General features: G+C 42.0%; 1 protein-coding gene across 2 annotated transcripts in view; it reads left to right on the forward strand.

Moving 5' to 3' along the window:
- The window catches only part of npas1 (neuronal PAS domain protein 1), a 120,251-nt gene that overhangs the window by 92,358 nt on the left and 12,207 nt on the right, over window positions 1-15,686 (forward strand). For both annotated transcript variants that reach the window (XM_034169250.1, XM_034169251.1), the window contains exon 5: window positions 664-753. In XM_034169250.1, coding sequence (XP_034025141.1) covers window positions 664-753 — 90 coding nt within the window. The remainder of the gene's footprint in view (window positions 1-663; window positions 754-15,686) is intronic.

The following is a 15,686-nucleotide window of genomic DNA, read 5'->3' on the forward strand; positions in this document are numbered from 1 at the left end:
GTGGCTCTTTTGGCTGTTCCTGTTTGGAATCACTATAGCGAATTCGGGTGTTGTTTTGGCATAAGTTTAACACTGCCACTAACACTGGTTCTCTGCCTGAAGCAGCTCCAGTTGTGAGATTGTGTGACAGATGGGTTTTTGAACCCTGCTTGTTTTTGCGCTACCACAACTCCACCACACCTCATTTAGTTCATGGAAAGAAAAAATTATTAAATGGGTTAAAATTTGAGTTGCAGTGAGCATCATATTTTTACATGCATCGGTGTGTTCTAAAGTGATGTTCACTGTAAAGTCGTGCTGAACAGGAAAAATGTGCAACCTTTTGTCTTTGTTTGCACGTGTGAATGTCTGACTATGCGCACGTGCGGCACTTTTGTCTCCGTTCTGTACATGTTTAGTAATTCAGGTCTTGTTGACAGCTGTTGTGTGTAGATTCTGGACGCATTATTAGAATTTTTCATGTTTGTGCACATTGTGTGTGCGTGTGTGTGAGGGCCTTTGTGAATTGAGAGAGGAGGCCGAGGGGTGACGGGTTGTTTGTTCTCTTGCTCATTGTAATTTGTTCGACATGCACTAATTGCTCTAATTTGTCTGTCGTGTTTCTGTTTGCTTTAATGTGTATTTGTGTATGTGTGTGTTTTTTAATCTTCACATCCTGCACAGTCTCTGGACGGCTTTGTGTTCGTGGTCAGTCATGAGGGACGTTTCCTCTACATTTCAGAGACGGTTTCCATCTACCTGGGACTCTCGCAGGTACGATGACACTTAAGATCTCAGTTCACACACACACACACACACACACACACACACAGACACGAACAGATATACACACATATACACCCAAACACATACACACAAACACATGTATAAGCTGGAGTCATCCATTTTATACAAGTGCATTTCCACATGTGTGAGTTGGTCTGTCTTCTGCTTTCATGTCCTTCCCCAGGAGTGCCTGAGTGTGTGTACATACATTAATATATGTTGTGGGGACCGAATTCTGTTTCCACTGTCACTTGTGTGTACAAATCCATGAGGCTATTGTTTTGGGTTATGGTAATGTAGGGCTACATTTGGTATTGTAAATACCTGACACTCACACTTCTGCAGCTGTGCCAGTCAATTCAGTTCAGTGTATTTATACAGCACCAGAGCAGAACATAAGTAACCTCATGGCGCTATGCATGAGTAAGGTCTAGACCTTACCCACTCACAAGGGAGGACATTGGTAACACTGGTAAGGAAAAACTCCCTCAGTGTGTTTTTATTGTAGAAAGAAACCTCAAGCAGTCCAGACTCAGTGAGGTGACGATCTATGACTAAACATATGGAGGAGTTTCCAACCTGTTTCAAAATGCTGGATGGTGTTTGTCACCGTTTTATGTTGCAGTTTTGGCAAAGTTAGGGAATCATTGTAAGGAACTTCTGCATCTTCTTGGAATATAAAGCTGTTCTGCATGTACACTTTATTCATTAAGCTGGGTTGAACTGGACTCTGTGGTGGAAGTGTCAGAGAGGAGGATGCTGAGGAAACTGCTCAGCATCCTGGACAACATCTCCCACTCCCTGCATGCCACATTGACATCCTGTCAGAGCACCTTCAGTCATAGACTGAGACCACCAAGGTGCATCACAGAACGCTACAGGAGGTCTTTCTGACCTGTGGCAGTCAGACTGTATAATCCCTCCCCCTTCTGCAAGATGAATACATAACGAACAGAGTTATTCAGTTATTCAGAGATTTGTGCAATATTGTCAGTCATCTTGTGCAATATATCTTCTAGTCATTTCACATAATTTTTTTGTACTTATTGTAAAAAAAAGATTGATTTCTATTTAATGCTAACACTTCCTGTACTGTAATTGTGTATTTAACTAACCATTGTTTACTGTTTACTGTTCCTGTCCTCTGGCAAAATAATTTCCTTCGGGATAAATAAAGCTGATCTTGATCTTTATCATGGCAATATTGAGTTTACGGTGATTTCTTTGAACTGTTATTTTTTTGGAGGCAGAATGTTTGGACAACATACATCTTTCTTGAAACATCCATCTATTTTCTAAACCCTCTCATTCCAGTTAAGGGTCATGAGGGTGCTGGAGTCTATCCCAGTGGTCTTTGGGCAAGAGGCAGGGTACAACTTGGACAGGCTGCCAGTCTGTCGAAGGGCTGTTTCTTGAAGCAATCACTTAAAAAAAACTGTAGATGGAGACACTTGTGTTCCAGCAGCTTCCAGTTTGTGACAAGCATGTCTCTTGGTGGTTCTGCATTGTTCCTTACCATCTGAACAGTTTCCTCTTACCTTGGGGTGATAGTTTGGGTCTTCTTCCAAACTTTAACTTCTTCTTATAACTACTTGAACTTTTGATCTTGGAGTATGTAGTTGTTTAGAAATGGTTCAATGAGACATTCCTGACTTGTATAAATCAATGATCTTCTTTCCTTGTTCTGCGCTGAGTTCCTTGGACTTCCCCATTGCTCTGTGTGTTGTTCAATCCAGTGCTGTCAAATAAACTCTTTATTCATGTTGACATAGAGAAGCTACAACCTAGAGTCAGTTATGATCACTCATAATTAATGGGTGTATGTATATTTTTGACCCATGTTGGTTTAAAAAAAAAAAAAGATAAATTAAAATGTGCATCATATCCTTGTTTTGTAAGTACATTTGTATTGCAATCATGGAAAGACCAATATCGCTGTGACATTGATGTCTATGCAAACTACTGATCACAACTGCTTATGTTTGTGAGGTCAATTTGAATCTTTTCTAACCACTAACTTGAGGACACCAAGGCTGCTCCTCACTTTTCTAATGTCTTTCAAAGGTTTGTTTGAGCGATAATTCTTGGTTTTGTGGTGAGAACTGCATTTGAGTAATGTTTAGGTAAAAATCAGACTCCAGACCTGCAGTTGTGAATGGTTACGAGTTTAGTTTCTCAACCTAATTTATGACTCAATTTGACATGATTTTTTTCTTCAACAAGCTCTTTGAAATATTGACACTTCTTCCCTTGTTTGATACAGTTTTAACAAGTCATTAGAGAAGATGTAAATTTGTTCAATTATATTTTCCGTGTCAGTTTCGACAACATGTGAAATCATTATGTCCAGTGAGATTTCTGTCTTCACGTTGTGCTGTTTAACTTTAGACAAAGAAACTATGAAGCTCATTCAATTATAGATTAACTTTCTGTTTACTTATTCTCTAATGTAATTTTCTTGAGATCCCACTGACATTATATCTGCACTCAGGATGAAAAATCCTGAGATGCTGCTGACATTTCTTCACTCCTTCTGAACCCACAGCTTGCAGTATTCTTTCCCATCATTTCATTCTGTAGCGATCACCTTTGTCCTTCTATAGTTACTGCAATGCTGCACATCATCTCTATTCTTAAAAACTGGTATACCAGGTCACTTCTCCTCCACTCCCCAGCATCCTTTCCAAGGTTTTTTTTAAACAATCTGGATAAAACCTCCTCTGCCATCTCTCCTAAACATTTCCATACTTCCACTGGAATGTCATCTAGACCACTCACCTTTCCACTCGTCATCCTCTATTGTAGCTGTCCTCATCTCATCCTTATTAGTCTATCACACTTCCTCATTTACTCTCTGCAAATCATCTAACCTTCGCGCCCTCTCATTTTCATCATTCATCAGGTCCTCAAAGTACTTCCTCCACCTTATCGACACATGCTGCCTGCTTCGAAATGAATGAATGAATTTATTCAGCACACACACATATTTAACAAGATCATTCCATGATGAACCTTTTCTGTAGCCATTTGGAACAACTCCTTTACTCTTTCATTAGTGTTCAACTTCATGTACAGCTCACTCGCTATCCACTTTTTCCTTAGCTTTTTCCCACCTCTCTACATCTTACATCACATGTCATTTACTTGATTCTCAAAATTTAATCTAATAAAGATTGGATCCAAAAACATTGTGTACCTAAAGGTGTATGGCCTTTGGTTTTTAAAGATTTTAAGTCATTAAAATAAATTTCTTTGACACCACTACAATTTTATTCATTAGCATGTTCATAATTCATAATATGATTTAAAACTTGCGCTGCCAGGAAACAGTTTAGAATTTCGACAACCTGATGGGTAGAAATTCAAGTGATCAGATGCCATGATGTACATTTGGTAGCAAGATTGCAGATCATGTGGGGGCTTCCCCCAAAATGCGTGAGGATTTTGGGAAGGACAAGGTGACTGCCAATCAGAGAAAAGAATGGCAGCGTGATGTCGGCTGGCTGCTCGCTCAAACAAATTAAACCAAGATGTGGAAAACAGTTTGAAACAGCTTATTTCTGTGTAAATCTAATATCTTTCTCATAGATTTTATAAAAGTGAGAGATAAACATTTCTAAATGTAAAAACGCTTTTTGTGAAACCAGATAACATCACTGAAATGACTTAAAAAACATTTTACGGATGTTAAATGTGCACAGCAGGTAAATACGAGGTCTGTTAGAAAAGTATCTGACCTTTTTATTTTTTTCAAAAACCTGATGGATTTGAATCACGTGTGCTTGCATGAGACAACCTTGAACCTTTGTGCACATGCGTGATTTTTTTCACACCTGTCGGTTGCGTCATTTGCTTGTAAGCAACCTTTGTGTGAGGATGGGTGTAGTCTCTCATCATTTTTTCTTTGCAAGGAAATGGCGGAACGACTGGAGCAGTGCGACTGCATCAAATTTTGCCAGAAACTGGGCGACAGCCAGGTGGAAACCATTCGGATTATTCAGATGGCTTTCAGTGACGATCCTATGGGCATCACACAGATTAAGGAGCGGTACAACCGGTTTAAAGACGGCTGCACAATGGTGGAGAGCGAGCCGCGCTCCGGGCGGCCATCAACATGCTGAAATGACCGGATCATTCCAAAGTGAACGCTGTGGTGATGTGGGACCATCGTGTGACTATCCAAGAAATTGTGGAAGAGGTGGACATCAGCACTTTTTCGGCACATTCCACTGTGACAGAAGATTTTGCCATGAAAAGAGTTGCAGCGAAATTCATGCCAATGACTTTGGCATGAAGCTGATGGTGGAACAAAAGCACCACCGTGTTGAAGCCTCACAGGACATGTTGTGACATGCCCACCTCGTCCACAATCTCTTGGATAATCACACGACTGAAAAGCCACCGAAAGCCGTCTGAATCTTCCGAATGGTGGCGAATGGTGTTGAATCTTCAACACGGTGGCACTTTTGTTCCGCCATCAGCTTTGTGCCGATGAATTTCCCTGCAACTCTTTTCATGGCAAAATCTTCTGTCACAGTGGAATGTGCCGAAAAAGTGCTGATGTCCACCTCTTCCACAATTTCTCGGATAGTCACACGACGGTCCCACATCATCACAGCGTTCACTTTGGAATGATCTGGTCATTTCAGCATGTTGATGGCCGCCCAGAGCGCGTCGCACTCTCCACTGTTGTGCGGCCGTCTTTAAACCGGTTGTACCGCTCCTTAATCTGTGTGATGCCCATAGGATCGTCACTGAAAGCTGTCTGAATAATCCGAATGGTTTCCACCTGGCTGTCACCCAGTTTCTGGCAAAACGGTGCTCGCTGGTCACCTCACGATCACAGTGAACACCTAAATTTTCTGGGTTCTTCTTTTTAATATGATTGGTCACTAAGTTTTGTGGTAATCAGCTGTAACATTTAAAGAAAGTGTTCTAAATGCTTGCTTGTTTTGTTTAAAAAAGTAAAAAAAAAAAAAAATTGCAGAATCCACATTTGGATGTTGATCAGCAGGAATATTTTACGGGTTCTTCTTGTTGTTAGGGTAGAATATTCCATCAGGTGTTCTAGACATCAGCTGAAAACATTTTGTCTTAAAAGGCATACAAACAAACCAATAATCATCATCTGACTTCTTTGTTGGAAGTGAAGAAAGTCGTCAATGGGTAGATTAAGAATTTAAATGTGTGTGTGAATCTTTTCACCTGCCTGGACTCTTTGAGTTGATCCCAGGAGTGAACCACTCATAGGGCTGATGCTGCTCTCTTTCTCTCCACCTCCACCTCTCCAGCGCTTGCTCTCCCTCACCAGGTGCTCACCTCTCTTGATTGCCTGTGGCCTCTTGTACTGTGAATGTTAAGTCCTGCCATTTTGCCCAGATGCATAAATAATAACAGTAATTACTGGCCCAGCAATCAAAGTGTCGCCCCAGCGCACTGGGCCTGTCTAGGGGAACAAATCGATAGGCATCTTAAAAGCCACATTGATTGTAGGGAGGGGGAAAAACACCAAGGGGGATGGGAAGATAGATAGAGACAGCCGGAGAGAGAAAGGGGGGGATTGGCGAGGTGTGATAACAGAGGGATGTTTTGAAGTAAGAAGAAGAATAGGTACAGCACAAAGAGAGAGAGAGAGAAAGGAGGGAAGTCCGTTCTGCAACAACAGACGTAATTGACTGTTTTTCTTTGTGTTTTTTGTTTGTTTGTTTTTTCCAAATGTGGAAATTTGCTTTGAAAGAAAGTCTGCCCTGGTCGCACTGAGCTGAACTAAAACTGAGAACTCAATGTGTGCGTCTGGACCACATTTCTTTGCACTTGCCATGTGATTTAATCCAGGCTTTGCTAAAATGCAAACTACAGGGTGGACCAAAAAATGTTACCCTTATTAAATTCTTGCCAGTTCCACAATAACTAACATATCTTACTCATTTTCAGGTAAAGCAAAGATAAAGCCTTAGATTTTCATCCCAAAGCATCAATGCATCCTAAACTCGATAGACTGTGCAAGAGAGGGTAAAGATTGTGGAGGCATATTTTGCAACGAAATCAGTAGTCCTCACTGAAATTTCAGGAGGGACTTTCCCTGGAGAAATCCTCCCAGCAAACTCATAGTCAGGTGTCTCCTGGAAAAGTTCTGGGAAACAGGAAATGTTGGGGATAAAAAAATAAAGGACACAGTGGCTGACCATGGTCTGCAAGGCAGCCAACATTACTGAGACTCTGGATTAACCACGTCATTAATTATTGAACTGTGTTCAGAAATAGTAAAAAAAAAAAAAAAAAATAGGAGACTGTTAATACCAAACAACATTTCATGGTTCTGTGGCATATTTCTTTGGGGGGAAAAAAATTAAAAGTAAGTACGAAAAAGTAGTGTACGATCAGAATGGGTAATTTTTTTTTTTTTTGGTCCACCCTGTAGAGGGGTGCACATGTGTATGTGCTTCAGTCAAGGTAACAAAAACAAAACCAGAAAAACAAAATGCCTCTGCCTCATCATATATTTATTTATACCAGAGGAATTTAGAAAAGTGAATCTGTAACTTTGTGAATTATCATGACCACTACTGACTGGTGTAATGGACCACGGTTGATCTGTGATCCATATAGACTGCAACCCACAGTTTGGAATGCATTTGAACTGCTGATTAATTGCAAAGGTTACATAATGTGGAGAATACAGAGATTTCGCTCAGTGACTTGCTTTTTAAGTCATAATTGCATACATTTTCAATGCAGTTCTGCATTAATGTGAAGAAAGCATGTTACGTTGTAAAAGCAGTAACTGAGGCAGTCTGGTGCAGGCTGCAAGCACGGAAAGAATCAAACAGAAATATCAAGAGTTGAGGACAGAGTGGGCACATCGCATTCTCCATGTTCCATCCTGAGGTCACCTGAACTGAATGTGTGGGGAGGCAAAAAAAAAGTCATGAAAAGTTATATTCACCTCTCGTTTTTTTGTTGAGCCAAAAAATTATCGGAGCCATACCTAAAAGCAATGATCCAGTCCGGTGCACCCCTAATGTCCACAGTATTTCCAAGTGAAACAAGGTGTTTGTCAAATTGATTTTATTTATACAGATAAAAATTCTGTTCAGTTTAATAATACAGAGCCAAATCACAACTGAAGCTCAAACTGAACTCAAATGGAAATGAAAGGTTTGGCTGACTGTGAAGTGATACACATAGTCCCTGTGGTGAAGTCTTAACATGCCCAATCTACATCGTGATTGGCTCCACAGATATGAACGACCTGGTAATTGGCTGAATATGCCCAACCTGGCTAAAGGTGCCCTGACACAAGCATGTTTTTGATTCACACAACGGCATGACCTGTGTCATGACGATCCCACCCGCTGTGTTCACAGCTGGACGCCGTTCTTTGTTCTACCGGCTGCCACATGCTCTGCGTTGGATGCTGCGTATATAAAATAATTATTTCGTGGTGGATTAATCATTTTTTTCTGCAAATTGGCTGCTGAAAATGGCTCTAATCACTTCCTGAATCACATCTAAAAAGGTAATTATTTGTCTTGTTTACATTGTCATGGCTTGATAAAACAGTTGTATGTTTTTTCCTTCTTGTCTGCAGCTGTTAAAGTATTTATTTTTATGTTTCTAACAGATTTAACTTCTTGTTATAATCATTTAGACGAGCTGCGCTTTGATGCGATCTGCTGGTGTCACCACTCGTTCTTTTCACTGCTTGTTTACTCCACTTGACGAGCTACACGTCATGTTGGAGATTAGATTGTGCCACATTTTTTGAAAGATTTTTTGAACATTTCAAAATTCTCTGTGCGCAGTAGCATGCACCAGCATCCCTCTCGCGTCCTGTCTGTTAAAGACGAGTTTACTCTCCACCACGACACGTCACGACACAGGTCGTGCTGTTGTGTGAATCAAAAACATTCTCGTGTCAGTGCACCTTAAAGGTGCACTGACACAAGCATGCCTGTGACTCACGCAATAGCAGGAACGTCGTCGTAATGATCCCACCCGCTGTGTTCACAGCTGAATGCCGTTCTTTGTTCTATTGGCTGCCACGTGCTCTGTGCTGTACGCTGTGTATATAAAATAATTATTTTGTGGCGGATTAATCTTTTTTTTTGCAAATTGGCCATTGAAAACGGCTCTAATCACATCCTGAATCACAGCCGTTCACATGCACGCACCTAGCTACCTGCAGAAAACATTTTGAGCCATCTAAAAAGGTAATTATTTGTCTTGTTTACATTGTCATGGCTTGATAAAACAGTTGCGTGTTCTTTCCTTCTTGTGTGCAGCAGTTAAAGTATGTTTCTAACAGATTTAACTTCTTGTTATAATCCATCAGAGGAGCTGCGCTCTGATGCGATCCGCTGACGTCACCACTCGCTCTGTTCACTTTTTCTTTACTCCACTTGATGAGCTGCACGTAGTGTTGGAGATTAGATCGCGCCATGTAGTACGACATTTGTGCGTGCAAGATTTTTTGAACATTTCAAAATTCTCTGTGCGCAATAGCATGCACTGGCGCCCCTCTTGTGTCCTGTTTGCATCCGTTAAAGACTAATTTACTCTCCAGCATGACACAGCACGACACAGGTCATGCTATTGCATGAATCAAAGGCATGCTCGTGTCAGTGGGCCTTAATATGTCTGATCCATCTGATTATTGGCTGAATGTGCTTGGTCAAGGTGATCATGTGTTGAGAGCAGTGACCAGTGGCAGGTCAGGAACCTATAAGGAACGAGTTTGCCAGCCACTGCTGTACCTGCATCCTCAACACACGGCTCCATGGGAGAAAGTGAGTAGCTCGCTTTCCTCTCTCTGCTTCACTATTGTGTAAATTAGTTCATCTGGATCAGCTACAGTAGGAATATGAGCGTGGCTTAGAGAGCATGCAGAGGAAAATGGAGGAGGTTCCTGCCTTTAACCACACCCCCATTACCCCATTTTTTTATTATTCATATAAAGAGGCGGGTCGCCTTTTTACATGAATAATAAAAATAGCTTGCAAATCAAGAGCACAAAAGGAATGAAACAGGAACAAAACAAAACCAAAGCTAACGTTGATCTCAACGCTTTAAACGAAAACATGCCTGGAGCCACTGCTGGAGCAGTGTGTGTGTCTGCATCCTGCTCTGCATCCCAGGACTTGGCGCTGGGACGGAGCTCTGTAGCGCCTGAGTCCTGGAGAAGCTGCAAAGAGAAATGCGTGATCCGACCCACTGTGGAGATCTGTGGGTCATCTCCTTCATCATCAGAATCCTCACTGTCTGGTTCAGACTGTGACGACGTGCTGTTTTTACAAAACGCCTCATTTTTACAAAACAACAACAAAAAACACCACATTTAGAGTACGCCTGAAATGCGTGCATACTCTGCATTTTTCCTGCATAATTGTATGAGAGAGAGAGTGCTGTCTTTCTATCTGCTCTTTTTTTCGAGACCTGCTGTTTGTGTACTCTGGATTTCAGAAGAAATCCATTTTATGAATTGAAAGAATGTAACCATGTTTTCTGATGTGCATTTAAACGGATGGATCCCTGCCAGCTCATGCACACAGACGCTGCGGGCTGTGTGGATCAAACCTGTTCACACGCGAATGTCCGCTGCTGCTGGAACGTTTTCCACACGTGATGCTCAAAGTCACGCTTCTGTAAACTGCCGCCTGGTTTGCACAAAACGAGGCACAGTTCACTCTGAGAGATCACCACAGACCACACTAAATATTGTTACGTGAGGAGGTGATCCTTGATCGCTGCATATTTGTTTGCAGCGGGGGGGCTTTGCAGGAGCGCGATCACTGGGCTGATCGTGGTCCTGCAAAGCAATCAAGGATCACCTCTTCAAAACTTTTGAACTGTCAGATTGAAAGGGCCAGCAGGCTCTTCTCTCTGCATGGGCTGGAGGGCAGAAAGCCCTTCAGAGTTCATGGACAGAATGCTGCAGCTCCTGACAGGACACCGGCCAGACTTTTTGTGCAGCAGCTCTCTCCTCAGATCCGCGCAGTGCTGGAATAACACCACGATCACGGACTGCCGTGCGCTGGTGGAGGAGGCCGATAAATTGTTCCTGGCTGGCCAGGCATGACAGCAACCGCACATCACACGCACCGGCAGAAGCCCCACACCACACACCAGCTCCGCCGTGGAGGAGCTGCATTTCTCCACCACAGCAGTGCTCACACACCGGCTTCTGCACTGTATGAAAACATTCAGCTGGTCGAACGAAATCTAACTAAATGCTAACATTACAAAAACTAAGCAAACGATGAAAAACCTCAAGAGTGATAGCAAAATGAAATACAGACGAATCAAATTTTTTGGCGACATTTGTTCAAACTTTTCGACAGTTTAAAAATCCTGACGAAGCACCAGCTGAAGGAAAGAAGCTACTCGAAGGTTAAACAATGCCAACAAAAGTCAATGAAACTCCAGATTTCGTTTCGTTTGGGCTTCATTGCCCTTGGTTAAGTACCGTGTGACCGGGCCTTTAAACTCCAGTGTGACTTATATTCTGAAAATTCATGTTTGTTATTATTAATAATGGTATTATAATGACTATTTATGTAGATCTTAACCAAGAATCAAAGCACTAAAAAATAAACTCCAATAATAAAATAATACATGCCAGTATTAAAAAATACACTACAATAATGCACAAAAATCTTAAATTAAAGAGCTTATAACACAGTTTGGGTGATCCTGTGACTTATTATCTGGTGTGACTTATATATATGTTTTTTTCCCTCTTCAAGAGGCATTTTTTTTTTTTAACAGGTGCGACTTATTCGCCATAAGATATGGTATTATCATTACTGGTATTAATAAAGAACACTTGATTTTTTGGTATTTAAGTCATACCAGAATATACTGGTAAGTCACAGGACCTCCCAAATTAGTAAAAAAAAAAAAAACACATACTAAGGGGTAAAATGCTGCAATTATTTTATGATTTGTTGATACCATACTATACGTTTCTGTGTGACCTTTGCATTTGATGAACTGTGTTCGAAATTGAAGTTTAAGTTTAATCTTGGTGAACACACAACCCTTCCACCATGTGTAGTCTGTATTGGCTCGAAACTGTTTTATGACCTTGAGTTTGACCTTTGAAGGTCACCCAAAGTCAAAGCTCATGTGACCTATTGAAAGGTGACATACAGTGAGGCATTTGATCCACTGTCGATTTTGGAAGTTTTCCCACCTACAAAGAATGGAGAGGTCTGTAATTTGTATCACAGGTAAACTTCAACTGTGAGAGACAGAATCTAAAAATAAAATTCAGAAAATCACATTGTATGATTTTTAAATAATTAATTTTCATTTGCATGAAATAAGTATTTGATACAATAGAAAAACAGACCTTACTATTTCTTAGAGAAACCTTTGTTTGCAGTTACAGAGGTCAGATGTTTCCTGTAGTTTTTGACCAGGTTTGCACACAGAAGCAGGGATTTTGGTCCACTCCTCCATACAGATCTTCTCCAGATCTTTCAGGTTTGGAGTTTCAGCTCCCTCCAAAGATTTTCTATTGAGTTCAGGTCTGGAGTCTGACTAGGCTACTCCAGGACCTTAAGGGCTTCTTACGGAGCCCCTCCTTAGTTTCCCTGGCTGTGTGTTTGGAGTCATTGTCATGCTGGAAGACCCAGCCGCAACCCATCTTCAATGCTCTTACTAAGGGAAGGAGGTTGTTTGCCAAAATCTCACGATACATGACCCCATCCATCCTCCTTTCAGTGTGCTGCAGTCGTTCTGTCCCCTTTGCAGAAAAGTACCCCTAAAAATGATGTTTCCACCTCCATGCTTCACGGTTGGGATGGTGTTTTTGGGGTTGTTCTCATCCTCCAAACACGGCGAGTGGAGTTGATGCCAAAAAGCTCTATTTTGGTCTCATCTGATCACATGACTTTCTCTCATGCCTCCTCTGCATCATCCATATGGTCACTGGTGAACTTAAAACGGGCCTGGACATGTGCTGGCGTGAGCAGGGGGACCTTGCTGCCCTGCAGGGTTTTAAACCATGACGGTGTCGTGTGTTACTCATGTAATCAATGCAACTGTGGTCCCAGCTCTCTTCAGGTCATTGACCAGGTCTTCCTGTGTCATTCTGGACTTTCTCAGAATCGTCCTTACCCCACGAGGTGAGATCTTGTGTGGAGCCCCAAACCAAGGAATCTTGACAGTCATATTGTGTTTCTTTCATTTTCTAATAGTTGCGCCAACAGTTGTTGTCTTCTCACCAAGCTGCTTGCCTGTTGTCCTGTTGTCCATCCCAGCCATGTGCAGGTCTACAGTTTTGTTCCTGGTGTCCTTAGACAGCTCTTTGGTCTTGGCTATGGTGGACAGGTTGGAGTGTGATTGATTGAGTGTGTGAACAGGTGTCTTTTATCCAGGTAACAAGTTCAAACAGGTGCAATTAATACAGGTAAAGAGTGCAGAATAAGAGGGCTTCTTAAAGAAAAATTAACAGGTCTGTGAGAGCCAGAATTCTTGCTGGTTGGTAGGGGGTCAAATGCTTATTTGCAGCAATAAAATGCAAATTAATTATTTAAAAATCAAACAATGTGATCTTCTCATTATATATTCTATATATATTATATTATTATTATATATTATATATTCTCTCTCTCACAGTTGAAGTGTACCTTCGATAAATATTACAGACGTCTCCATTCTTTGTAGGTGGGAAAATCGACAGTGGATCAAATACTTATTTGCCCCACTGTATGACTTTGTGTCATTGTTTAATCATAACTATTGGTGTATCTTTAATTGATTCTCAAAATAGCAAAATGCCCTCTAATATGTAAGCAGTGGGGCTAAATGTTGACCTTGGTCTCTTACCTTGACTTTTAAATAATTGTGCCAAAATAATATAAATTTGTCCTTGGGTGACCTTCATTCATTCAATCAAGGTTGGTCAAAATCAGATCAAATTTCTTTGCTCATGGACACACAGGACTAAAAACAATACTACTGTGCACAAGTGCACTGAAAAGCTGATAAATATTGAGTGTTAGTAAATAAACATAAAATACAATGTGTGTCCACATTTCACCTTTCAAAATACATCTTTAAAGTGTTAAAGAAAATGCACATTTAAATATATAAATAACATATAATATACAAATACAGTTCCACGTTTGCAGCTGTATTCGTGTTGTATTTTTTAATAAAAAAAAAACTGTTAATGTTTACATCTTGATAATTCATTTCGTTCATTAAAAAATATTTATCTGTCAAAAGATCAAGAAATAAAGTCAAACGCTACAGTTCCATCATGGCTGTTGGCTGCCTAGATATTTTGCACATATTCTAACATTTATTCATGTCAGCTGGTGTCTTGTTTTGTGCACGTGCACATCAGTGGAGGTACAGCACGGCTCTTTTAAAGCCGTCTGCCAGCTCTCAGATGAAATGAAGCTTTTGAGGGCAAATCTGTCCATAAGTTGAAATAAAGCGCGCTGCGAGTAACAGCTTCAGTCAAAGAACACTGCACGCGACTAAATGGATCATGAGGCATAACGAGCGGCTTTAACTGACCTTTGAACTGAGAATATGTTTAAAAAAATGTCCACAAGGAGTAAAAACAGAAACGTGCAAAGAGAAAAGATGGAAACGGCAGAAAATAGAGGAGAGCAGACGGAAGGAGGCGCAGAGAGAAACAGAAAGACAATTACCAGAGAGAAAGAGGAGAAATGAGAGGTAAAGAGGAGAGAGGGAGTCTGAGTGTGTGTAAATAGAGTTTAAATGTGCAGTAGGAATGAAATTCGCCTTGGGATTGCCTAGGTAAACAAGACAGGCGAGGCTTTGGTGGAGATGCTAATAAAACAGAGCTGTTCTTATCAGCTGAGCAGATGGCCTAACCCATCACGTCTCGTCAAACAGGGCCCGAGCCATCAGCATTCTAATGAAATTATTTATGATCCAAGATTACCTTCAGAAACCTTCAACATACAGCGCAACGTTTGCCTTCTGAAGAGGCGAGCGCCAGCGAGCACGGACGTGGCTTTACGATGGCGACGAGACTGCGAGGAAGGACAGGAGAGGAAAAAGGAGGAGTTTCAAAAAAGGAGGGAGGTGAAAAACACTGGGATTTACTTTGACACGGGGGAGCGCGGAGAGACAGACAAACAAATGATGTTCTGAGTGGAAAAAGTGTAACTGGTGGTTTGTTTTAGAGGGCATGTCGCCCCGCCAGACCGCTTCCTGTCCCTGACGTATGACCTGTCTGCCCCAGCTCACAACCCGGGGCCTCTCCCCTGATGGGGGAGGAGAAGGGGAGGGGAGGGGCTGCTTAGCCGGCTTAGCCCAGGTCAGACACCTTGACCAAGGGCGCGGCGTGCTGCCCGCTCGCTTGGTGCCTCATAGGGATCATTTTTCTCCTCGCCGGGTGTCCGAGTTGGAAACACGGGGACAAACCCCGGAACGCCTCGGAAGGAGATGAGCAATTGGGGGAGACGAGGGGGAGGGCGAGGTGGGAAAAATGGAGAAGTAAGAGGAAGGACAGAAGGGGCTGGGAGGAGAAAGAAAAGGGATAAATGGTGTAAAGAAAAGGGAGGAAGGATGGTAGATTGAGGGAGGAGAGAATTGATCTGGGAATGGTTAGTATGCAGCCCCCCTCTCCCCCTCTTGCTCTCCCCCTCCCTCCCTCCCTCCCATCAGTCAGTGAGGGCTGAGAGTGTGTTGTGGACCACTGCCCGGATGCCTCATACATATTAAAGCCTCCTGCTATTATTTATATCATGTCTCTCCTTCCCCTGCTCGCTGCCCTCCTCCTCCACCTCCCCCCTGCCCCTCCTCCTCCTCCTCCACCACACCGCCATACATACAGACATACATGCACGTGCATGTCTGCACACACACACACGCTGACAGATGACGGCTCGCACAAACAATGACGCACAATGACGCGCGGAGACAAAAAACTG

Source organism: Thalassophryne amazonica, chromosome 4 (assembly GCF_902500255.1).
Source record: "Thalassophryne amazonica chromosome 4, fThaAma1.1, whole genome shotgun sequence".
In the NCBI taxonomy this organism is placed as follows: Eukaryota; Metazoa; Chordata; class Actinopteri; order Batrachoidiformes; family Batrachoididae; genus Thalassophryne; species Thalassophryne amazonica.